This window comes from Carcharodon carcharias, chromosome 18, assembly GCF_017639515.1.
Source record: "Carcharodon carcharias isolate sCarCar2 chromosome 18, sCarCar2.pri, whole genome shotgun sequence".
Classification (NCBI taxonomy): Eukaryota; Metazoa; Chordata; class Chondrichthyes; order Lamniformes; family Lamnidae; genus Carcharodon; species Carcharodon carcharias.
In genome coordinates, this window is record NC_054484.1 from 78678966 (window position 1) to 78704005 (window position 25040).

Consider the following 25040-nt stretch of genomic DNA (forward strand, 5'->3'; position numbering starts at 1 on the left):
AGAGAAAGTTTCAACGTTTTCACATCACATACCTGCTGCTTATAATGTCAGGATGGTAACATGATCACCTGCTTTTCATCTGCATTTTTTCATAAAGGTGTCTGGAACTCATTTCACCCCACTGGCAGTAACTCTAGCACTTCTGAGGCTGATTGTATGGGTAGCTTTTTGTACTGCAGTTGTACCAGACCTTCAATTGGTTCTGCTCCAGATTCCTCAAAGTGTGTTCTGCCAAAGTAATCTGTTCTCTATTAACTTGAGAACATATTCAACTACATGCCTCAGCGGACTTGAGTTCTATGGCACTATGGACACCTTGATGCATAGTTTGGCATTGTCAATTCAGTGGTTTGTGAGATTGCTAGGGGATCAATCATATCTACAAACAACTTTTTAAATGGTTCCTTAATTATGCATCAGGAATTTCCGGCACCGTCATGTCAGGACCCGCTGCGGGAGATTTGGCGGCTCAGCCACAAGCCCATTAACTTTCAGTTGGACCGGACAATCCCGGTGGTGGGAGGGACCAGAGAATCCCACCCATGGATTTACATCTCGTTCTCATTTCCCTGTTTACCCTTTCTCTGGCACAGGACACATGATCTACTACAACATCGGCTGAGACCGGCACACAGTTAGAGATCAAACTCTGTGGGTCTGAACGCTCAGCTATTAACTGCTTAAACTTGGTAGGGAAAGGATTTTCTCGCCACACCTTGTGTAGTAAGATCATATTATACAATGATACATATTTTATAAATATTATAAAACCAGTTTATAAAAAGTTACGATTTTGTTGAAACTTGTTTATCTGTCCCACTGAGTTACCACACGCTATGATTTTATAACTATTGAACATTTTCTATTTAAATTTACCATTATTAGACAAATAGCCAATTCTTATAGAATCATTATGCTACAATTTTTGAAACTGTTTCAAAAAAGTTGAGGGGGAAAATATTTACTGTCTCCAACCTTATAGTTACTATACTTCAAAAAGTACTTTGGCTGTAAAGTGTTTTGGTGGTTGTGAAAGTTGCTAGATAAACCCAGGTTTTTTTTTAAAACACAAAATTATCATGCAGATTTGTTGGATCCCCTCACTTATTTCTTAAACCTTCTAAAGGCTTATGTTATTCAGCAATTACAAAAGATATCAAATCCTTACTTTTGGAAATCAGAATGAAAAAATATTTTGGCTTGGTTCTTCTTTCTTCCCCTTTTTCTCAGTACCTTTGGAGCAAGGAGCAGCAAAGTATTTGCTGCATGATTCCAGGATTGCACAGTGGCCCTTGACAGCCCACTAAGACCTGTGAGGGGAAGTTCCTTTCTTAGCATTAATCCTTCACAAAATTTAGATAGAAGAGACAATAAACATTCACATAATCACTTACTGGTCAAGGAACCCATGGCCCTCAGATGTATTATTGTCATGTTTATTGGCAATTAGAATTCCAAAAGGGCAAAATTGTCTCTGGTTGGTGGCTGTATCTTCAAAGAATCAATGGGCACAACATTGGAATCAATCCAGGCTTGACATCATGTGATGCGATTAGTTCTTAGGACTGGAATGTCAGGTGGGGTTAGTGCGTTAGGCAGCCAGGATGAGGTGAGGAAAACAACAAACATTAGTCAATCATGGCACAGTTAAAACCTTCAGTATGAGTGATCGAACACATTGAATGTATACCAGGGCCCAAATTTTCAGCTCAGTGGGAGGGTGCAAATGGCAGGCCCGGGATTGGCCTGGAAATGGACTACCGAGGCCAACCGCGATTTCATGCTGGCTATCCAATTAATGGCCAGCCAGCATGAAATGCGCGCTGAAATGCTCAGCGTTGCTGGGGTGAGCGCACGACGAGGGTGGGCGATTATGTCAATGTGGGCGCGGGCCAGTGATGACAGAAAGTGCCCTGGAGGCAGAAAGCTGCCTCAGGGAGCTGAAGTTCTGAAAAAGCTGAAAAAAAGAGTGTCCATGCATCATAATCAATCAGCTGAAAATTTAGCTGATGAAAATGCTGTCCACAGAAATTTATTTTTATTTTATTTCATCACAGAAATCTCATTCCGCCCGTGAATGAAGTTTGATGAAAAATGCAAAGGCTGCCTGGCTGATTCGCCCGTAAGGTTGGATGGGCGATGAAAAATCAGAGTCAATTACACTGTTAATGGGCTTAATTGTCCTCTTAATTGTCAGCAGGCGCGCATCCAACTTTTGCACGCGCCCACTGACCGAAGTGTCGCACGAGCACAGGATGACATTGGGACGCTGATGTCACCTCGTGCTATTTTACACCCGATCTGCCAGCAAAGTGTAAAATTCAGCCCTAGGGCTATAATTTAACCCATCACTGAGCAACTGCTAATAATTCATAGCTAATGCTATGATAAATAATTTAATCAACATGTAAATGAAACTTATAACCTCCAAGTGGAAAACTTTGTTGGATCCTAGACATGTTGTAAGGACCAAATATTGGCGGAAATTGTGTTCCACTAGATTCCCTCTCTCAAGAGCAATGTCAACAGTTAAAACCCAAATGTGGACCACCAACCGGAGACAATTTTGCCCTTTTGGAATTCTAATTGCCAATAAACATGGACAATAATACATCTGACGGCCAGGGGTTCCTTGACCAGTAAGTGATTATGCGAATGTTTATTGTCTCTTCTATCCAAATTTTGTGAAGGATTAATGCTAAGAAAGGAACTTCCCCTCACAGGTCTTAGTGGGCTGTCAAGGGCCACTGTGCAATCCTGGAATCATGCAGCAAATACTTTGCTGCTCCTTGCTCCGAAGCATTACTGTTTCCATGCATCCCCATTTGTCAAAGATCTTTCAAATCATCATTCCTGATACAGCTGATGAATGAGGCCAGATGCTAATTCAACTGAAGGACACTATGACAAGCTGCAGCTCCTGAGGGGTCAAGCATAGGATTCTGTGAGGTTCCCCCAGCAATAAAATCAGATATGCATGATATCAAAGCAGAGTGAGAGGGGACAAATATCCCTTTGTAATAAAAGCAGAAATTGCTGGAAATATAAGTCGCATTCTTTTCGTTGGTGTAGCTGATTTATACACACATTGCTTAACGTGACTTCTGTAACCCACCTGCCTTAATATTTAAAATATCAGAAATTAACACTTAAGTGCTGATATTGGTTCATAGAACATAGCTATAAAGCCCTAGACTTCCTATCAGAGACTTTAACAAGATGTATTTATTTAGCACCTCTAATGTAGGAAAGCGTCACAAAAATATTGCACTGAGGCATAAGGAATAAAAAAAGATGCCAAACCAAAAGATAGGGAGATTGGAAAGGATGACCAAAAGCTTGGTCAAAGAAGTGAATTTCACTCTGAGCCATGAATGGCATTCCTCTCCGAGGGAATGGAGGAGGAATTTCACAATCACTGGGTGGAATCGTCCCAGATTTGCATTAAGTGCAGAAGCGGGTGGGTAAAATGATGTTTTATGTGCCCGCCGTGATGGCGGGTTTTCATGCTGTATCATCCCGAAACCGCCATGTTATTTATGCATTCCAAGGAAACATGCTGTCTTGATGGCGGGCGGGCTCTTAATTACCAGGCGCCATATTTAAAGTCTAGGTGTGCGCGCACATCTCAGTGCTTCCAGCCCATGACTACTGCAGGGACGATGTCCTGACGAAAGGCAAAAAGACTGCAGCCGCCAGGTTTAATGATGCATTACTGGAATACCATTTAGGTGCCGTGGAGGCCGCCATGATGTCCTCTATCCCCACTCTGGCCACAGGACGGGCAGCAGCTTCACCAATCCAGCATGGCAGGGGGTGGCAGTGGTGGTCAGTGCCAATGCTGCACAGAAGAGGTTGGCCATCCAATGCAGATCGAGAATGAATCACAGTGCAGAAGAGGCCCATCGAGTCTGCACCGACACGTGAGAAACGCCTGAGCTACCTACTTAATCCCATTTACCAGCACTTGGCTCATAGCCTTGAATGTTATGATGTGCCAAGTGCTCATCCAGGTACTTTTTAAAGGATGTGAGGCAACACGCCTCCACCACCCTCCCAGGCAGTGCATTCCAGACCGTCACCACCTTCTGGGTAAAAATGTTTTTCCTTACATCCCCCCTAAACCTCCTACCCCTCACCTTGAACTTATAACCCCTTGTGACTGACCCTTCAACTAAGGGGAACAGCTGCTCCCTATCCTCTCTGTCCATGCCCCTCATAATCTTATACACCTCGATCAGGTCGCCCCTCAGTCTTCTCTGCTCCAACAAAAACAATGCGAGTCTATCCAACCTCTCTTAACTATCCAACCTAACTTAAATGTTTCATCCCAGGCAACATCCTGGCGAATCTCACTCCAGTGCTATAATGTGGTGACCAGAACTGCACACAGTACTCCAGCTGTGGCCTCACCAAGGTTCTATACAATTCCAACATGACCTCTCTACTTTTGTAATCTATGCCTCAATTGATAAAGGCAAGTGTCCCATATGCCTTTTTCACCACCCCACTAACATGCCCCTCTGCCTTCAGAGATCTATGGACACATACACCAAGGTCCCTTTGTTCCTCAGAACTTCTTAGTGCCATGCCGTTCATTGAATACTTCCTTGTCAAATTACTCCTTCCAAAGTGCATCACCTCACACTTTTCAGGGTTAAATTCCATCTGCCACTTATTTGCCCATTTGACCATCCCATCTATATCTTCCTGTAGCCCAAGACACTCAACCTCAATGTTAACCACCCGGCCAATCTTTATGTCATCCGCAAACTTACTAATCCTACCCCTGACATTGTCATCTATGTCATTTATATAAATGACAAATAATAGGGGACCAAGCACAGATCCCTGTGGTATGCCACTGGACACTGGCTTCCAGTCACTAAAACATCCTTTTGTCATCACCCTCTGCTTCCTACAACTATGTCAATTTTGAATCCACCTTATCAAATTACTCTGTATCCCATGTGCATTTGCCTTCTTTGAAAGTCTCCCATGTGGGACCTTGTCAAAGGCTTTGCTGAAATCCATATAAACTACATCAACTGCACTAACCTCATCTACACACCTGGTCACCTCCTCAAAAAATTCAATCAAATTTGTTAGGCATAACCTCCCTCTGACAAAGCCATGCTGACTATCCCTGATCAAACCTTGTTTCTCCAAGTGGAAATAGATACTCTCCTTCAGAATTTTCTCCAATAGTTTCCCTACCACTGACATGAGACTCACTGGCTTACCTCTACAACCCTTCTTAAATAGCAGAACCATATTAGCTGTTCTCCAGTCCTCTGACACCTCCCCTGTGGCCAGAGAGGAATTAAAAATTTGGGTCAGAGCCCCTGCGATCTCCTTTCTTGCCTCCCTCAGCAGTCTGGGACTCAAATAATCCGGACCTGGAGATTTGTCCACTTTTGAGCCTGCCAACATTTCCAATACCTTGTCATTCCCTATATCAACTTACTTAAGAACCTCGCAGTCTCTCTCTCCGAGTTCCATACCTTCATCCTCATTCTCTTGGGTGAAGACGGACGTGAAGTATTCATTCAACACTCTAGCAAATGATCTCATCCATGCCGCCAGGGTATGGCAGCCATCTCATCACTCTAAACTCACACACTCAAGCCCATCGCACATTCGCTGGCATCTCACTCACTGCCAGCTCAAGGGACATCACCACCCATTCTCACATACATACCCTCACATGTCCATCCAGCCTCATCTCCTTTAGAGACTGCCTCCTCAGCTCTCACCATCTCGTGGCCACTTGCACAGGTCAACACGTGCCCCCATACACACCCTAAGATACCCTCCTTCCCCAGTACAGCTCTCGCCCTAAAGCTTTTTTCCTTGCCTGAGGCCACTTCTCCCCCTTCCCCAAGCAAGGCCTAGACTTGCAACCATTGAAAGGCCACCCGCATCTGGCTGATCTGGTAGGTAGAGACCTGCCCGTGAGCCCCCCCTAAAATTGATGTGGTGCTGTCTATGAAGCCTGGCGCTGATGACTGTGAGTGCTGACCGAAGCAAGGTAGGCAAACAAACCTCAAAGTCCCGAGTAAAGTGCAACCTGCCAAGTGCACTCCGCTTATGTATTGTTATGAAACATGTTGGCGTTTTCCTGCCGTGGGTGGATGATCCAGCAAAGGTGGGGGGCTGGGAAATGAGTCCGGTGGGCTGGCCTTATAATGATACACTGATGTATTACAATAAGGTCCGCGACGTCTGATGGCTGGGAATGTGGCTGAGTGGATGATCGCAAGCTGTGGTTGTGAAACCGATGGTGCCATTTTGTCCGCTCACGCCACCGAACATGCCCGGCGTCAGCAGGCATAGAAAATCCCGGCCACTGTCTCACTTGCTGGATTAAAGAAAGACTGATATTTATATAGCATCTTTCCATAATCTAAGGACATCCCAAAGCGCTTTACAGGAATTTAAGTCACTGCTGTAATGTAGGAAACAGCATCCAATTTGCACACGGTAAGCACCCATTAACAATGTTGTGAGCACAACCAGATTATGATTGAGGGACAGATATTGACCAGGATGCTGGGGAAAAAAACTGCACTGCTCAAAACAGTGCCATGGGATTTTTTCTGTCCACTTCAGAGTGTCAACTGGGCTGGGGTTTAAAAAGTCATCTGGAAAACAGCACCTCTAACAGTGCAGCTCTCTCTCGGTACTGCATTGGAGTATCAGCCTAGATTTGTGCTCAAGTCTCTGGAGTGGGACTTGAACTAACAACCTTCTGATTCAGGTGCTAGTGTTATCCAGTGAGCCACGGCCAACATTTTGAAGAAATGTACTGTAATACTACACCTGGTGTATTGGTATGCCACTGCTACATAAATCAGGATCAATCCTGTTCCATAACTCACGCTACTCAGTCAGTCAGTTATGGATCTATCCTCATCACTAACTGATAAAAAAAAACCTATGATCTACACCAGGGGTGCACAATGAAATTACACTGGATCCATCTGAAGATAGCAACAGTACAGCACACAATCACCCCTCATCTGAGGGCAACAGGAATGGGTTAGAGGAGCAAATTAAAACAATGGCTAAGGGAAGCTGATAACACAATTGGTTGGTTGCTGAGAGAAAGTGACAGCCCAAGGAAAGTAGAATCAACAGTTTGTGACAGGACTTCTGAATATCAGCAGCAACAAAGTTGTCTGTGGACCGAACCCTAATTGCAGAGGCCAATGATAAGAGCACTTATCACAAAGGAGTCATGCCCAGGTTAACCGTAGCCATGAGGAAAACAGCACTGTAAGAGAGAGGCCAATGGGAGAGGGTGATAACTTGGATCTAGATGTAAGCATATGAAGAGCAATATTGCTGAATTTTCATATTACCTTAAAAAAAAAGGTATGCGGAGAGCAAGGTTTTCCTCTTCTGGTATTGTCACAGGACAGTATACGTTAGCTGGGAACTCATTATTACATTGAGCCTTAGCATTTTTGTCTGTCTTACATTTCGTACAAAAAATTGATAGAAACCCTTACAAAATTAAGTGATAATGAGAGTAGAGTCTAACCTCATTGTCATTACCCTTCGTTACCACTATGGCTGCACATAAAGAGCACCTGCATTCAAATGATGTCCAGAATTACTAGGGACTGGAATACAGCTCCAAAAGGTTAAATACAAGGAGGCAAGGATAACTGGATGATTGCAGCACAACAAAATGGCAAAGCTACTCTACACCAGGACAATGTTTATTTTCTTCTAAATGAGGCTGCCTGCACCTTTTAAGCTGCTGCAAATGATAAAGTACAAGCAGTAACCCAGTCTCACAACCCCTCTCCCTCAACACATAGTGATCAGCACCAAGGTGCAGATAGACATCCTGTTGGAAACTTGCTCGAAATTTTACTGATCCTGGGAAATTTGCTGGAATCAGCTGTGTGTTAAGCCTGATGTCCAGTGATCTTGACTAAAGGAAAATACAGGTTTCTGTGTACAGTTTGTGCATACTCCCAACATTCTGTCCGCATGTTTGACCCCAGCAGCAAATGGCAGGTTATATTCTTTTTACAAAAACAGACATATATTAGAAATCTAATTAAGAAGCAGAGCAATGTGGCATATGATCCAAAAATAAAATGATACATCGCTGGAAGTTGTGAAATGCCAATCAGTACAATTTTTAAACATTCAGTTAAACAACCATAAAAAGGTTCTGAAAAAGGGTCATATGGACTCAAAGTGTTAACTCTGTTTCTCTCTCCACAGATGCTGCCAGACCTGCTGAATTTTTCCAGCATTTTCTGTTTTTGTTTCAGTTAAACAACCAGTTGGTTGCACTTTCTAAGATATAATATTTAAATTCGCTCAGAGAAAGGGGAAAGGGAAGAGGGTCTCCCAGAAAGAATGGTAGCCTACTGCTAGACTAAGGTCTGCCATATTAATAACTCACCTGTATTGTTCCACCTTCTCACTGAAGGGGAAGTACAACAGCAAAACATAAAACATAAAATTTATAAACAGCATACCTTTCTTCGTTCTGTTTATGAATAAAGTATTTTTAATAAAAAAATATAAAACGAGTACATCTCAGCAGCTGATATTTGTGAAGTATTGTTACATTGAACTTTGAGCCATCTGTGAAGCAAACATGATTCAACATAACTAATTTTATTTCAAAATATCACTGACTTCAGTAGACTTATACAACTTTCACCATCTCTATCCTGACGAATGCAGGAATAATGGGGATGGAACGAGAAGAGGTATGAGCAGGGATTGGAAGTGACTAAATTCGCAACTAAATTGACATGGTGTTGAGGAAGAGAATGGTATAACAACAACTTATATTTATATAGAGCCTTTAATATAAAGACATACCAAGGAACTTCACAGGAGAATTATAAAACAAAGCATGACATCGAGCTATATAAGGACATACATCAGATGGCCAAAGCTTGCTCAAAGAGTTAGGTTTTACAAGTGTCTTAATCGAGGAAAGCAAGATAGAGATGCTTAGGGAGGGGGTTTCAGCGCATGGGGGCTAGGCAACTGAGGGCGTGGCCACCAATGGTGCAGTGATTAAAATTGGAGATGCACTAGAAGCTAGAGTTAGAGAAATGCAGATATCTTGGAGGGCTGTGGAGCTGGGGGGGTATTACAGAGTTAGGAAGGGGCAAGGAATCAAGGCATTGCTTGACCGAGAGCAAATGCAAATACAGGAGTGATAGGGAACTGGGACTTGCTGTGGGTTAAGACACGGGCAACCCAGGGTGGCCTCAAATTCATGGAGGGTAGAATGTGGGAGACCAGCAGGAGTGTGTTGGAAAAATCAAGTTTAGAGGTACCTCTAACAGGTTACGTTAAATGAGGGTTTCAGCAGCAGATGAGAAAAGATAGGAACAACGTCAGGCAATGGTACAGAGGTGGAAATAGGCAGGATTAGTGATGGCATAAATATGGAGGTTGGAAGCTCATCCCGTCAAATGTGATACCAAGGTTTGAACAGACTGACTTATTTGCAGACTGTTGCCTGGAAGAGGGGGGCAGTTAGTATCTAGGGAATGGTGCTCCCTAGGGTCCAAAAACAATGGCCGAGATTTTCCGTGCCTGCTGGCGTTGGGTGTGTTCAGTGGCATGAGCAGACAATATGGCACATTTGCGATCTTCCGCTCAGCAGCCGATAGCAGGCCATGTTTCCCACCATCGGATGTCGGGAATCTCATTGTGATATATCTGCATATCATTATAAAGGCCAGCCTGCCAGAATCGTTCTACTTCCCCACCCACCCACTGGATCATCCGCCCACATCAGTGAGAAAACACGCCGATGTGTTTCACAGCAGCGTACATAAGGCATGCACTTGGCGGCTGTATTTCGCTCAGGACTTCAAGGTTTGTTTGCCTATCTTGCTTCAGTCAGCACTTGCAGTCTTCAGTGCCAGGGTTCACAGGCAGCACCACATCACTTTTAGGGGGAGCTCACAGGCAGGTTTCTATCTACCAGATCAAGCATATGTGGATGGCTTTTCAATGTTTGTAGGCCTAGGGCTTGTTTGGGGAAAGGGGAGAGGTGGCCTCAGGCAAGGGAAGAGACTTCAAGATCAGGGCGTATGGGGCACGTGTTGATCTGTGCAAGTGGCCCTCAAGATGGTAAGGTCTGAGGAGGCAGTCTCCAGAGGAAATGAGGCCAGATGGACATGTGAGGGTATGTGTGAGATGGTGATGTCCCTTGAGCTGGCAGTGAGTGAGATGCCAGTGAATGTGTGATGGGCTTGAATGTGTGAGATAGTTGCCTTACCCTGGCTGAATGGATCCTCAATCTGCATTGGATGGCCAACCTCTTCTGTGCAGCATTGGCACTGATCACCACTTGGTTGCCTACCAAGCTGGAGTGGTAATGTAGCTGCCTCTCCTGCAGCCAGAATGGGAGTAGAGGACATCACAGTGGGTCTCCATGGCAACCAAACGGCGCTTGAGGTCTTCTTGCCTTTCTGGACCATGTCTTCTTTGCTGCAGTCCTGGGCTGGAAGCACTAAGCACAGCTGTATTTCAAATGTGCTGCCTAGCGTGATGAAGTGGTGAGGAGACGGCAGGTGAATTGGAGCCTGCCCACCATCGAAACAGCGTGTATCCTGGGAATGCATAATTAATGCGGTGGGCTTGGGACAAGTTGGTGCAGTGGGCAGATAGGTGGCAGGTGAAGTTCGATGCAGAGAAGTGTGAGGTGATGCATTTTGGTAGGAAGAACATGGAAAGACAATATAAAATAAGGGGTGAAATTTTGAAGGGGGTGTAGTAGCAGAAAGACCTGGGTGCAAATGTGCATAGATCACTAAAGGTGGCAGGACAGGTGGAGAGAGCAGCTAATAAAGCATACAGTATTCAGGGCTTTATTCATAGGAGCATAGAATACAAGAACAAGGAGGTTGTGCTGAATTTATAAAAGACATTTGTTAGACCTCAGCTGGAGTATTGTGTAGAGTTCTGGGTGACACATTATGAGAAGGATATGAACACAATAAAGAGAGCAGAAGAGGTTCAAAAGAATGGTACCAAGGACGAAAAACTTCAGTTATGAAGATAGATTGGAGAGGTTGTGACTGTTCTCCTTGGAGAAAAGGCAGCTAAGAGGAGATTTAATAGAGATGTTCCAAATCATGAGGGGCCTGGACAGAGTAGGTAGGGAGAAGCTGTTCCCGCTCGTAAAAGGTTCAAAAACGAGAAGGCACAGGTTTAAAGTGATTTGCAAAAGAAGTAAATGTGAGGTGAGAAAAAGCTTTTTCACACAATGAATGGTTTGAATGCATTTCTGGAAGTGTGGTGGAGGCAGGTTCAATCGAGGCATTCAAGAGAGTATTAGATGATTATTTGAATAGAAACAATGTGCAGGGATACATGGAAAAGGCAGGGCGATGGCACTAGGTCACAGTGCTCATTTGGAGAGCCGATGCAGACACGATGGACCGAATGGCCTCCTTCTATGCCATTAAAATTCTGTGATTCTGGGTCGATACGGTATGAAAAGCCGCCATTGTGGCCGGAGGGTAAAGTGTTGTCCCCTCCCCCCCTCCCACTCTATTGCACTTGGTGCAAATCTGGGATGATTCCGCCTAATGCTTTCAGTCTTCTCAATATTTAACTGGAAGAAATTTCGGGTTGTCAGGTAAGTAGTCTTATAATTTTGCATCTGTGGAGGGGTTGAGAGAGGCGGTGGTGAGAAAGAGCTGGCTGCCATCAGTGCACATGTGAAAGCTAACACTGTGTCTCAAACTGCAGCATTTGGATGAGAAATCCAGGGCCCCCTAGATCCTTGGGGGGTCACCAGAGATAGTGCTGCGGGAGCTGGAAGAGAAACCATTGAAAGTGATTCTTTAGCTATGATTAGCTAGATAAGAATGGGATTAGATGAGAGCAGTCCCATCCAGCTGAACAACAGTGGAGAAGCGTTGGAGGAGGATGGTATGATCAACCATGTCAAAAGCTGCAGACAGGTTGAGAAAGGTGAGAGAAAGTTTACTTTGTCGCAGTCACATAGGATGTCATGTGTGACTTTGAAAAGAGCTGTTTTGATACAATGGAAGGGGCAGAAACTTGACTGGGGCATTTCAATCATGGAGTTCTGGAAAAGATGGGAATGGATTTGGGAGGCGACAACATGTTCAATGAATTTGGAGAGGAAAGGGAGGTTGAAGACTGGATGGTAGTTTGCAAGAATGGAGAGGTCAAGCGTTTTTTTTTTGATGAGAGGGGCGTTTATTGCAGATTTAAAGGAGAGAGGGACAACACCTGAAGAAAGAGAACCATTTACAATGTAGTCTAACATAGGGGTCAGGAGGAGTTGGGCAATCAGCAGTTTAGTGGGAAGAGGATCAAGGGAGCAGGAGGTGAGCCTCATGGACAAGGTGAGTTCAGAAAGGGCACGAGGGGAAAAATGAGAAAATCCAGAGAAAGATGCAAGTTCAGGGCAAGGGCCGGGGCGGGGGCGGGTCGGTATTATAGGAAGCTTTGCTAGTTGAACTAGTGGAAGAGACGGCACAGCAGCTGGTGCTGAGCAGATGGTCTCAATCATAGTGACAAAGAAGTCCATGCACTTCTTACACTTATTGTTGCAGGTGAGAGTGAAGGGGATGGTTTTGCAGTAGAGAAAAGAAGCCAGGGGTTGTATTTCAAAATAAGAGAGAGAGAGAGAGAGTTCATCATCAACTGTGGCTCTGTACTTCTCAAATCCAACAGCCACCTGAAAAACTGAGAGCAAAAGGAATGGCAAAACAGAAGAAAAAGACATCTGACCTAAGCCTGAATAAAGTGAACCAAAACACCCCACATTCTCCCCCAGTTGCCATTTTGCAAGAATCCATAGCATACCAGAATACCTGAACCTGGTGAACATCTTCCAATGAGCAAATACAAATTTATAACAAATTTGGGCACATTCTAGTGTCCCCCACATCCAATGTGAAGCAAATTCACTCCCCATCAACTGCTAAAACAAAGATTCATACACCTTCTAGCCCCTCACTGAAGCATTTCAGCACTACATCCTCACCATGAACTGAAAGCTAACTCCCCTCAACGCTGAGAAAATGATGTTGCCCTCAGAGATGGAATTGATATGTAATGCCGTGCAGTTGCACCCAGATGGTGCTCCATCCTTCAACTGAGAGGATAACTGACCTGACCCAGTGTCATCCAACCCTTCCCCATGTGCCATTTATCTACTTTTATCCACTTCCTGCACAGTATCGCCCCTCCGCTATCCCTCTCCCCAGCTTGTCTCATTTCTCTGAAGAAATTGGTCGTGTCCTATTGCTGTGCATTCCACTGTCTTCCAATTCTCCCTCTCCTGCTCATCATCATCAAGGCGTATTTATATGTAGTCAAATGCACCACGGCACTTCACTGGTATGTTATCAAACAAAATTTGACACTGAACCACAGGAGGATGACCAAAAGCTTGGTCAAAGAAGGAGGTTTCAAGAGGAGTCTTAAGAAAGGTCTTGAAAGAGAGGTAGAGATGCGGAGAGCTTTAGGAAGGGAATTTCTGAGTTCCGAGCCTAGGCAGCTGAAAGCAAGGCCATCAATGACGGAGTGATTAAAAAAAGGGATGCACAAGAGGCCAAAGTTGGAGGAGCACAGAGATCTCGGAGGTACTCCATCTGACTTCTGTTTGCTGTGTAAGCTAGCTTGTTGCTTGCATGGCAAATTCCTGATTGCCATGTAGGGAGCAGTATGGCTGGAGGAGGTGACAGAGACAGAGAAGAATAAAGCCATGAAGAGTTTTGAAAACAAGGATGAGAATTCTAAAATTGAAACATTGTCGGGCCACAGTGCGCACAGGTGATGGATGATTGGGTGTTTGTGAGAGTTAGGATACGGGCTGCAGTTGAGCTGAGACAGGGTGGAGCCAGCCAATGTCAAAGGGGTGCAAGCAGGTGGTCTTGGTGATGGAACAGGTATGTGGTCAGAAGGCTATCTTGGGATTAAATATGACACCAAGGTTGCGAGCAGTCTGGTCCCACCTCAGGCAGTTGCCAGCTAGAGGGATGGAGTCAGTGACTAGGAAACAGTGCTTGAGGCAGGGAATGAAAACAATGGCTTCAGGCTTCAAAATATTTAGTTGGAGGGAACTTCTTGATCATCCAATACTGAATATCATACAAATAGTTTGACATTTTTGGATACGACCTTAAATCAGCTGTTTCAGGTGGGTGTGAAAGATCCCACAGCAATATTTCAAGTCATTTGGCCATTTTCAGGCCAAACCATCAGTCATTATGCAAAACTTCAAATTTAATATGAGGGTGAGGCCCCAGGTGAATTGATCACGACTTACATCGCTAAGTTGGAGCAATTGTCAGAGCATTGTGATTTCGGAATGCCCTTGAATGACATGCTACAGGATCGTTTAGTTTGTGGCGTGCGCAATGACATTCAGCGTCGATTGCTGGCAGAAGCTGACATAAATTTTAAACGAATAATAGAGATAGCACTGGCCATGGAAAGTGCTGAAAAAGATTCACAGGAGCTAAAGAGCTTGCAAAATGGCTCCATTTACCAGTTAGGGCGGGAACCTACGACCAGGTGTATGCCAAAACCTCAGAAGCAAATGTGAAGCGGCAATCATTCCCAATCACCCAGAAGTAAAAAAAGTAATATTAGAGGCAATCAGACAGTGATCCTTAAATTAAAATGTTACCCTTGTGGGGGTAACCACACTCCCAAAACATGTAGATTTAAGGAGGCCAAGTGCTATTACTGTCGCAAAAGAGGACATTTGATAGAGCAGTGCAAAGCTATGTCCAGACTGCCAAGTAACCAGACAGCAAAGATGTTAGAAGTGCATAATGTAAAAGAGCCTAAAGTAACTGATTCTGATATTCACTCTCTTTTTAATCTTAAAGCAGTCAAGGCAAACCCTATCACTGTCCCACTCCACGTAAACGGACGCCTCCAGTTATTCCTTGTTCCAGTCCTACTCCGGCCCCCTCCCACAACTCTTTCTCCAGTACATCGATGACTGCTTCAGTGCTGCTTCATGCTCTCGTCTGGACCTGGAAAAATTTATTAATTTTGCTTCCAATTTCCACCTCTCCATCATTTTCACATGGTCCATCTCTAACACTTCCCTTCCCTTCCTTGACCTCTCTGACTCAATTTCTGGTGATAGACTGTCCACCAATATTCATTACAAGTCTACCGACTCCCACAGCTACCTCGACTACAGCTCCTCACACCCCACTTCCGGTAAGGACTCCATCCCATTCTCTCAGTTCCTTCGCCTTCGTCGAGTCTGTTCTGATGATGCCACTTTCAAAAACAGTTCCTCTGAAATGTCTTCCTTCTTCCTTAACCGAGGTTTTCCACCCACGGTGGTTGACAGGGCCCTCAACCGTGTCCACATCTCCCCCGCATCCGCCCTCACACCTTCCTCTCCCTCCCAGAACCATGATAGGGTCCCCCATGTCCTCACTTATCACCCCACCAGTCTCCACATTCAAAGGATCATCCTCCGCCATTTCCGCCAACTCCAGCATGATGCCACCACCAAACACATCTTCCCTTCACCCCCCCAGTGGCATTCCGCAGGGATTGTTCCCTCCGGGACACCCTGGTCCACTCCTCCATCACCCCCTACACCTCAACCCCCTCCGACGGCACCTTCCCATGCAACCGCAGAAGGTGCAACACCTGCCCCTTTACTTCCCCTCTCTTCACCGTCCAAGGGCCCAAACACTCCTTTCAAGTGAAGCAGCATTTCACTTGCACTTCCCTCAATTTAGTCTACTGCATTTGTTACTCCCAATGCGGTTTCCTCTACATTGGAGAGACTAAACACAGACTGGGTGACCGCTTTGCAGAACACCTTCGGTCTGTCTGCAAGCATGACCCAGACCTTCCTGTCGCTTGCCATTTCAACACACCATCCTGCTCATGCCCACATGTCTGTCCTTGGCCTGCTGCATTGTTCCGTGAAGCTCAACGCAAACTGGAGGAACAACACCTCATCTTCCGACTAAGCACTTTACAGCCTTCCGGACTGAATATTGAATTCAACAATTTTAGATCATAAACTCTCTCCTCCATCCCCACCCCCTATCTTTTCCAATAATTTATATATATTTTTCTTTTCCCACCTATTTCCATTATTTTTAAATGTATTTCCATCCATTGTTTTATCTCTACCTTTTAGCCTATTTCGATCCCTTCCCTTCACCCCACTCCACCCATAGTAAGGCTATCTGTACCTTGCGTGCCCTTAATTAGCACATTCCTTAGATAATATCACCACCTTCAACACCTCTTCATCCTTTTGTCTATGACATCTTTTGTCTATCTCCACCTATCACTGGCCCTCTTTCCAGTTCTAACCTCCCCCCCTTAAAACCAGCTTATATTTCACCTCTTTTCTATTTTTACTTAGTTCTGTTGAAGAGTCATACGGACTTGAAATGTTAACTGTGTTCCTCTCCGCAGATGCTGCCAGACCTGCTGAGTTTTTCCAGGTATTTTTATATTTGTTTTGGATTTCCAGCATCCACAGTTCTTTGCTTTTATTCTAGTTAAGGAGGTGGATTCATTAGAACATAAGAAATAGGAGCAAGAGTAGGCCATTTGGCCCCTCAAGCCTGCCCCGCCATTCAATAAAATCATTGCTGATCTGCCCCAGGCCTCAACCCCACTTTCATGCCAGTTCCTCATAGTCCTCAATTCCCCGATATTTCAAAAGTCTATCTACCTCCTCTTTAAATACTTTCAGTGATTTAGCCTCCACAACCCTCTGTGGTAGAGAATTCCAGATATTCACTACCCTCCGAGAGAAGAAATTCCTTCACATCTCAGTTTTAAATGAGTGGCTCCTTATTCTGTAATTATGTTCCCTAATTCGAGATTCCCCCACTAGTGGAAACATCTCCTCAACATCTACCCTGTCAAGCCCCCTCAGGATCTTGTATATTTCAATAAGATCGCCCCTCATTCTTCTAAACTCTAATGCATAGAGGCCTAACCTGTTTAGTTGTTCTTGATAAGTTAGCCCCTTCATCCCAGGAATCAGCCTAATGAATCTCTTTTGAACTGCCTCCAATGCCAGTATATTCTTTCTTAAACATGGGGACCAAAACTGTACACAGTGCTCTAGGTGCAGCCTCACCAACACCCTATACACCAGATTCCTCTTGCTGCACTTTTTTGGAGTCTCTCTCCATTTAAATAATAGTCTGCCTTTTGATTTTTCCTACCAAAGTGATGACATCACACTTGCCGACATTAAACTTCATCTGTCAAGTTTTTGCCGACTCACTTAACCTATCTATATCCCCTTGCAGATTCCTTATGTCCTTATCATAACCTCCCTTCCCACCTATTTTTGTATCACCAGCACATTTGGATACATTACACTATGCCCCCTCCTCCAAGTCATTAATATAGATAGTAAATAATTGAGGCCTTAGGACTGATCCTTGTGGCACTCTACTAGTTACGTCTTTCCAACCTGAAAAAGATCCAATAATCCCGACTTTGTCTTCCATGTGTTAACCAATCCTCAATCCATGCTAATACATTACCCCCAATACCGTGAGCTCCTGTCTTGTGCAATAACCTTTTGTGTGGCATCTTTTCTAATGACTTCTGGAAATCCAAGTACACTACATCTACCGGTTCCCCTTTATCAACTCTGCTTGTTATATCCTCAAAGAACTCTAGCAAATTTGTCGAACATGATTTCCCTTTCACAAAACCATGTTGACTCTGTTTGATTGCGTTAAGCTTTTCTAAATGTCCTGCTATTTCTTCCTTAATAATGGACTCTAGCATTTTCCCAACAACAGACTGACTGGCCTATAGTTTCTTGCTTTTTGTCTCCCTCCCTTCTTGTCTTGAACAGGGGCATCACATTAGTGGTTTTCCAATCCGCTGGGACCCTCCCAGAATCCAGTGAATTCTGGAATATTTTGACCAGTGCCTCCATCATCTCTATAGTCACTTCCTTTAAAACCCTTGGATGCAGGCCATCAGGTCCTGGCAACTTGTCTGCCTTTAGTCCCATTAGTTTGTCAAATACTTTGTTCCTCGTGATAGAGACTTGTTACAAGATCTTTCCTCCCATTAGCTCCTTGCTTATCTGATAACTTTGGGATGTTTATAGTGCCCTCCACCGTGAAGACAAATACAAAATATTGGTTTAAATTATCTGCCACTTCCCTGTTCCTCCTTATCAATTCTCCAGTCGCACCCTCCAAGGGTCTCATGCTCATTTTAGCCACTGTTATCCTCCCATAGCCTCGGCAAGAATTCAGCAATGGACATTAATTCTGTCCGCCTACAAATACACTTTCAAGCACCGACCTGGGATACACATAGCAAACACAGTTTAGCCACCTACCCTCGCAAGAAAGCATCTCACGTACTCCTGTACCCCAAGAAATCATCCCTGCAATTAATTCTTTTAGACACATCACCCATCTGCGCAAAGCTGATCAGGAACAGGATCAATTGAGGTCTGCTTTTGTCCAAAGTTAGAGACCAGATACTTACAGGATGTTTAAATGAGCCAGTCTCGAGAAAATGAGACAATTTTTTACCCGCAAATACAAATTGAGTTGCCAGGATGGCATCATACTCTAGGGAACACGAGTAGTCACTCCTGTACCCGGCAGGGTACTGCTCCTAACCGAATTACACAGCACTCATCCTGCCATTTCTAAAATGAAACTGCTCGCCAGAACTTACATGTGGTGGCCTGGTATAGATGCAGATATTGAGAAGTCAACAGTGCCAACTGCAACAAAAATTGCCAGCCACAGCCCTACAGGACCCTTGGGAATGGCCTGGCCAGCCACGGGTTGGCCATATAGGGATCCATATAGACTCAGTGGGTCCATTCCTTGGCATAATGCTTGTGCTCATAACTGATGTGCAAAGTGGGTAGAGATTGTTGAGGTGGAATCACCTATGTCACATGCTACCATCGAAAGGTTATGTCAATACTTTCCAGCTCATTGCCCGAAGTCATTGTACCAGACAATGGAGCAGTATTTACATGTGTCAAATTTCAGAACTTCACCAGTCTAAATGGCATTAAACACATCCCAACTGTGCCTTACCATCCAGCATCAAACGACTAGCCGAGAGGGCCATCCAAACTTTTAAGTCAGTACTAAAAAAATTGTTGGGAGGAACCTTGGAAACAAAAATCTCACGCTTCCTTCTTAGCTACCGCACGACTCCATGTGCGACAACGGGAGTTCCACCAACAGAACTGCTATGAAGTATCGTCTCAGAATGAGACTGAGCCTCGTATTTCCAAATTTGCCAGGGAGGGTAGAGAAGAACCAAGGTAATCAGAAAACAAGCCACGATTTACATAGTAGAGCCTGGAAATTTATGGTAGATGAAGCCGTATATATAAGAAACGTCGTTAGTGGTCCAAGTTGGATGCCAGGGATTATTGTCTGCGAGACTGGACCCCTTCCATACCAAGTAGACGTGAAAGGCTGGATCATTCAAAAACACGTGGATCACCTGAGGAACATGGAGATGCTTCCGCAGTCTGTGTTGCCACCAAGCAATGTTATCAAACCCATAAGCACCGAGGTACCTGATCAACCTGTCATAGACATAACTGATGTCTCCATTGAATCAAATAATAATGAACTGCCTGTGCCAAAAGAGGTACCAGTTCTCGCAGTTCCAGTTAATGTCGATCCTGTAGGAGAGCCTCAGACTACAGAATTACGCTGTTCTACCTGGAACAGAAAAACCCCTCAACGACTTGATTTGTCATTACCGGACCTATGTATATAAGTGTATAATCTGAATTCATGACAAAGTGTCAATGTGATTATTTCTATGATTTTTGATATTGTTTTCTATTCACCTGTATAAAGTAATTAGTGTAACTAAACAATGTAAAACAAAGAATTAAAGGTGGAGGGGTGTGGTGATTGTTGCTTTAAGGCCAGACTTACTGTGTGGTCAGAACAGCCAATCAGCACCAAGAGCGGGGAAGCTTATAAGGGGTGGAGTTTTCTAGCCTGGGGGAGTGTACTGTAGTCTTGCTGGAGGCTGCAGCTAATTCAACAGCTCTGTAAATAAAGTTCATTGTTCAGCTAAAGTAGTCTCTCGGTAGTACATCTCTACACATCCCTGTATCAATATCATTAAAATAAACACATCTGGTCATTATCACATTGCTGCTTAAGGGAGCTTGCTGTGCACAGATTGACTACCACATTTAGTGCAACAGTGACTATACTTTGAAAGTATTTTGTTGGCCATTAAACCCTGTTAGACGTTGTAAAATTGTGAAATATAAATGCAAATCTCTTTTCCTTAATCAATTTAGAGAGTGGTTGGGCAGTGAGAGGTATTGGTGAGGTAAAGCTGGGTGTCATCAGTGCACTTCTGAACCTAAAGTGTTTTCGGATGGTTTCATAACATACCTTCCCTTAGCCCCCACTCCCCAGCTCAGATCCAGGTTCATTAATCCCAATACTTCCAAACCTTCTTGGCCTGAGAGCTAGATTTTCTCTTTAACTCCAGGGGAGATTAACTAACGAAAATATAAAACTAAGGGCAGAACGTATACAAAAACAAAAATAACTGGAAAAACTCAGCAGGTCTGACAGCATCTGAGGAAAGGGATACAGTTAAAGTTTCGGGTCCGAATGACTCTTCATCAGAAAGTATATGCCTTATTATTCCCTACCTTTGCATCCCAATTTATCCGAAGACCACGCTTCAACTTCACTCCATGTGTAATGCTACAGGAGATAAATGAGTATATTTTTGATATTCCAAAAAATATTCAACCGGGAAAAGCGATTGCTGCTTCATTCTGGTATATTCTATGCATTACAGGGTGGCTTGCCCTGCATTCCATTTATGCCCTTACAACCCACTGACAACAGAACAATTGGGACATTTTAAAAAAACTTTTCCACCCCTCAGACAGGTACTCACTTGTCTGAAAGCTAAGCAGACCCCGACAGAGCTGGATGTTGGAAACATGCACATGCTATTGTAACTCTCAATTGCGCCATTTCAGGGCTTCAGGAAACTCCTCATATTCAATAAATGTCATTCAACCGATTGCAAGGAGGCACTTACATGACTTTTTAAAATGTACTACATGGTAAAACCACATTTTAGTAAATTTATAGGAGGAAAATCCTAGTAAATGGTGAGCAGTGGCATTGTTATGAAGCACATTAAGTTACATGCCATAATTTTTTTGTCCTTCACAAACAAGCTGTTGGTTTGAGTAATGCTCATGTGGCAAAAGAAAGGATCTGTTCATTAAATTTGCGGTCCGTGGTCAAGACAGGTAAGATTGATGCTTTCCTCCAAAGTTCCCACTGAGAAGGGCGGAACAAACACAGAGACCTCTTGTAAGAGCTAGAGTGTTTTGGGGAACTAGACACCATGGGGTTCTAGTATAGAAAGCATTAACACTTAAACTGCCTGCTTGGACTTGACCTGAGGAGCATTGGAAGATCTTTTTAGATTTCAACAGATATAAAGTTTTCTTCATATAACACCTGTACAGTGCAATGCTCTCTAAATTGCAATGCTGAAGAAATGCACAATTCAAGAAATGAACCAATCCAAATGGCAATTATGGATTGACTGAGATAAACTGTTTTCAGATAAAATCTTTCCTGTGTCCAGCCGAAATCCAGACTATATATTTCATCATACAAGTGACAATAAGATAATTTAACTTTTAAATACACATTTTCTCCGTATTCAGCACAAAAAGCATAAAGTGTGTGATTTTTCTTTTTAAAAATGCAGAAAAGATATTGGGTGCAAAATACCCATTAACTACTTATGAGCTCCATCAAAATAATGGGAATCAATATGAATATTTTCTACTTATTTTTCTGTGTTGACCCAGAGTAGTTACATTAAATTACCTAAATTGTTTTATGAAGGTAAATTATTCAATTTGACAATAGAATGAGCAAGGTGCCTCATTAAATATTAATGGACAACTCTTCAACAATTCTTACTAACAAAGTTTTAACAAGCTTTAAATTGGTCTATTTCTATATTTTTTTATATGGAGACACATAAAAACAGGCAATCAGGATTAGGAATGGAACAGTACACAATGAGCCTACACAAATTTACTTCAGACCAAACTTCAATATGACTTACAGACACTTCACAGAATGTCTGGATATTTCTCTTGATGACTGAATCATTTTTTAAAGAGAAGATGAGCTGGTTAATCTTGTGCCTACACATTACTATTCTGGAGTTTTGGCTCAATAGAATTTTATAACTACCATCCAAATCAATGACAACTGTTAAAAAAAGTTCCCAAATTTTCTTCTTCAGCACTTTGCTGCTGTCCTCCTTGGTAGCGAAGAGGTTGTGGCTGTGTGAGTCACAAGGATTCTGCGGCTGCCTGTGATACAATTCCAGGATCAGCTAAATCAAGGATTGCTTTGCTGAATGAGGCAGTTTTCACTCTGAGATAGCAGTGCAACTGGGAACTACCCAAACCAAACTCTTACCCTCAGTGAATGGAAATCAAATGCTCCAGAGCTAAAATTACTGATACGCTTTCTTAATGGAACTTCGGGACTTCTGCAACAAAACTGTTTAGTGCTTATGCTGCAATTGTTGTGTAAAAGTTTCTACAAAGAAAAGTCTTCATAGAACAATTTAGGCTGAGTGCACATCACCTTCAGTGGACAAGCAGTGCTCTACCATCTGTATAAAAACTGATATTTAAATTTATTATTGTATTTACTGCCATACAAATTATTGGGGCGATGAGTTGACAAATGAGCATTTTATGTTTTAACCTTTTACTATTCTTCCCAAATGATAGACCAGTACAAGCTTTTGCCCATTATGACCTGACAGAGTTGGAAAGGACAACCTTCCCTCCGATTCTCATTTTTTCCTGCAGCAACTGTCTAGTCACCTGATGGAGGCAAGGCTCACAATTATTTAATTGCGTGAAAATCATTTTGAGGTGCCTTGAGGGAAGTGAAAGGCACTATACAAATACATTCTTTCACACTTTAACGTTAATTGAAAAACATTCCAGTCAATCAGACTAAAAGCATTTTCGATGAGCTGCAGGATTCCTCAGTAGACACTGGTAACAATACCTTCCAACAACAAACCAAATTCACTTTCCTTGGATAAAGCAAAGTCCTGCAGATACTGGAGATCTGAAATAAAAACAGAAAATGATGGAAAAATTCAGCAGATCTGGCAGCATCTGTGCAGAAGGAAACAGAGTTAACGTTTCAAGTCCAGAATGACTTCGTCTGAACTCAAAGTTCCAGCACTTTCAGTTTTCATTTCACTTTCCTTGTAATTATCTGAAGCTGAAGACCAGTATTAAATCTAACAATACCTAACACAGGTTGGGTGATAGCTTTGTGGGACACTTCCATTCAGTCTGGAAGAATGACCTCGAACTTCTGGTGTCCTGTCATTTTAATTCTCCACTTTGCTCTCACACTGAAATCTCTGCCCTTGACCTACTGCAGTGTTCCAATGAAGTTCAATACAAGCTTGAGGAACAACACCTTATATTACAAAAATAAAAACAAAAAAACTGCGGATGCTGGAAATCCAAAACAAAAACAGAATTACCTGGAAAAACTCAGCAGGTCTGGCAGCATCGGCGGAGAAGAAAAGAGTTGACGTTTCGAGTCCTCATGACCCTTCGACAGAACTTGAGTTCGAGTCCAAGAAAGAGTTGAAATATAAGCTGGTTTAAGGTGTGTGTGTGGGGGGCGGAGAGATAGAGAGACAGAGAGGTGGGGGTGGGGGGGGGTGTGGTTGTAAGGACAAACAAGCAGTGATAGAAGCAGATCATCAAAAGATGTCAACGACAATAGTACAATAGAACACATAGGTGTTAGAGTTAAAGTTGGTGATATTATCTAAACGAATGTGCTAATTAAGAATGGATGGTAGGGCACTCAAGGTATAGCTCTAGTGGGGTTTTTTTTATTATATAATGGAAATAGGTGGGAAAAGGAAAATCTTTATAATTTATTAGAAAAAAAAAGGGAAGGGGGAAACAGAAAGGGGGTGGGGATGGGGGAGGGAGCTCACGACCTAAAGTTGTTGAATTCAATATTCAACATTGAATATTGAATTCAACAACTTTAGGTCGTGAGCTCCCTCCCCCATCCCCACCCCCTTTCTGTTTCCCCCTTCCCTTTTTTTTTCCAATAAATTATAAAGATTTTCCTTTTCCCACCTATTTCCATTATATAATAAAAAAAAAACCCCACTAGAGCTATACCTTGAGTGCCCTACCATCCATTCTTAATTAGCACATTCGTTTAGATAATATCACCAACTTTAACTCTAACACCTATGTGTTCTATTGTACTATTGTCATTGACATCTTTTGATGATCTGCTTCTTTCACTGCTTGTTTGTCCTTACAACCACACCCGCGCCCCCCTCCACCTCTCTGTCTCTCTATCTCTCTGCCCCCCACACACACACCTTAAACTAGCTTATATTTCAACTCTTCTTGGACTCGAACTCAAGTTCTGTCGAAGGGTCATGAGGACTCGAAACGTCAACTCTTTTCTTCTCCGCCGATGCTGCCAGACCTGCTGAGTTTTTCCAGGTAATTCTGTTTTTGTTTTGTACCTTATATTACAATTAGGCACATTACAGCCTTTTGGATTCAACACGGACTTAAAAAATTTAGAGTCATAGGGTCTACAGCACAGAAAAAGACCCTTTGGCCCATCGAGTCCACGCCAGTCAAACAAGTACTGAACTATTCTAATACCAATTTCCAGCACTCGGCCCATGGCCTTGTATGCCATGGCATCGCAAGTGCACATCCAAATGCTTCTTAAATGTTATGAGGGTTTCTGCCTCTACCACCTTTTCAGGCAGTGAGTTCCAGATTCCCACCACCCTCTGGGTGAACAAAGAAAAGTACGGCACAGGAACAGGCCCTTCGGCCCTCCAAGCCTACGCCATCATTCTTCCTCACATCTCCTCTAAAGCTCTTGCCCCTTACCTTAAATCTATGCCCCCTGGTTATTGATCCCTCCACC

At 43.4% G+C, this 25040-nt stretch overlaps 1 protein-coding gene across 9 annotated transcripts in view; it reads right to left on the reverse strand.

Moving 5' to 3' along the window:
* The window catches only part of wars2 (tryptophanyl tRNA synthetase 2, mitochondrial), an 86871-nt gene that overhangs the window by 27089 nt on the left and 34742 nt on the right, over nt 1–25040 (reverse strand). The window contains exon 2 of one of the 9 annotated variants that reach the window (XM_041211762.1): nt 23109–23171. The exons of 6 other annotated variants lie outside the window; for them this stretch is intronic. In XM_041211762.1, the coding sequence (XP_041067696.1) occupies nt 23109–23171 (63 nt within the window). Of the gene's footprint in view, nt 1–20686; nt 20742–23108; nt 23172–25040 lie in introns of those variants that run through there. 2 more of the 9 variants (XM_041211768.1, XM_041211764.1) reach the window with 2 other exon arrangements.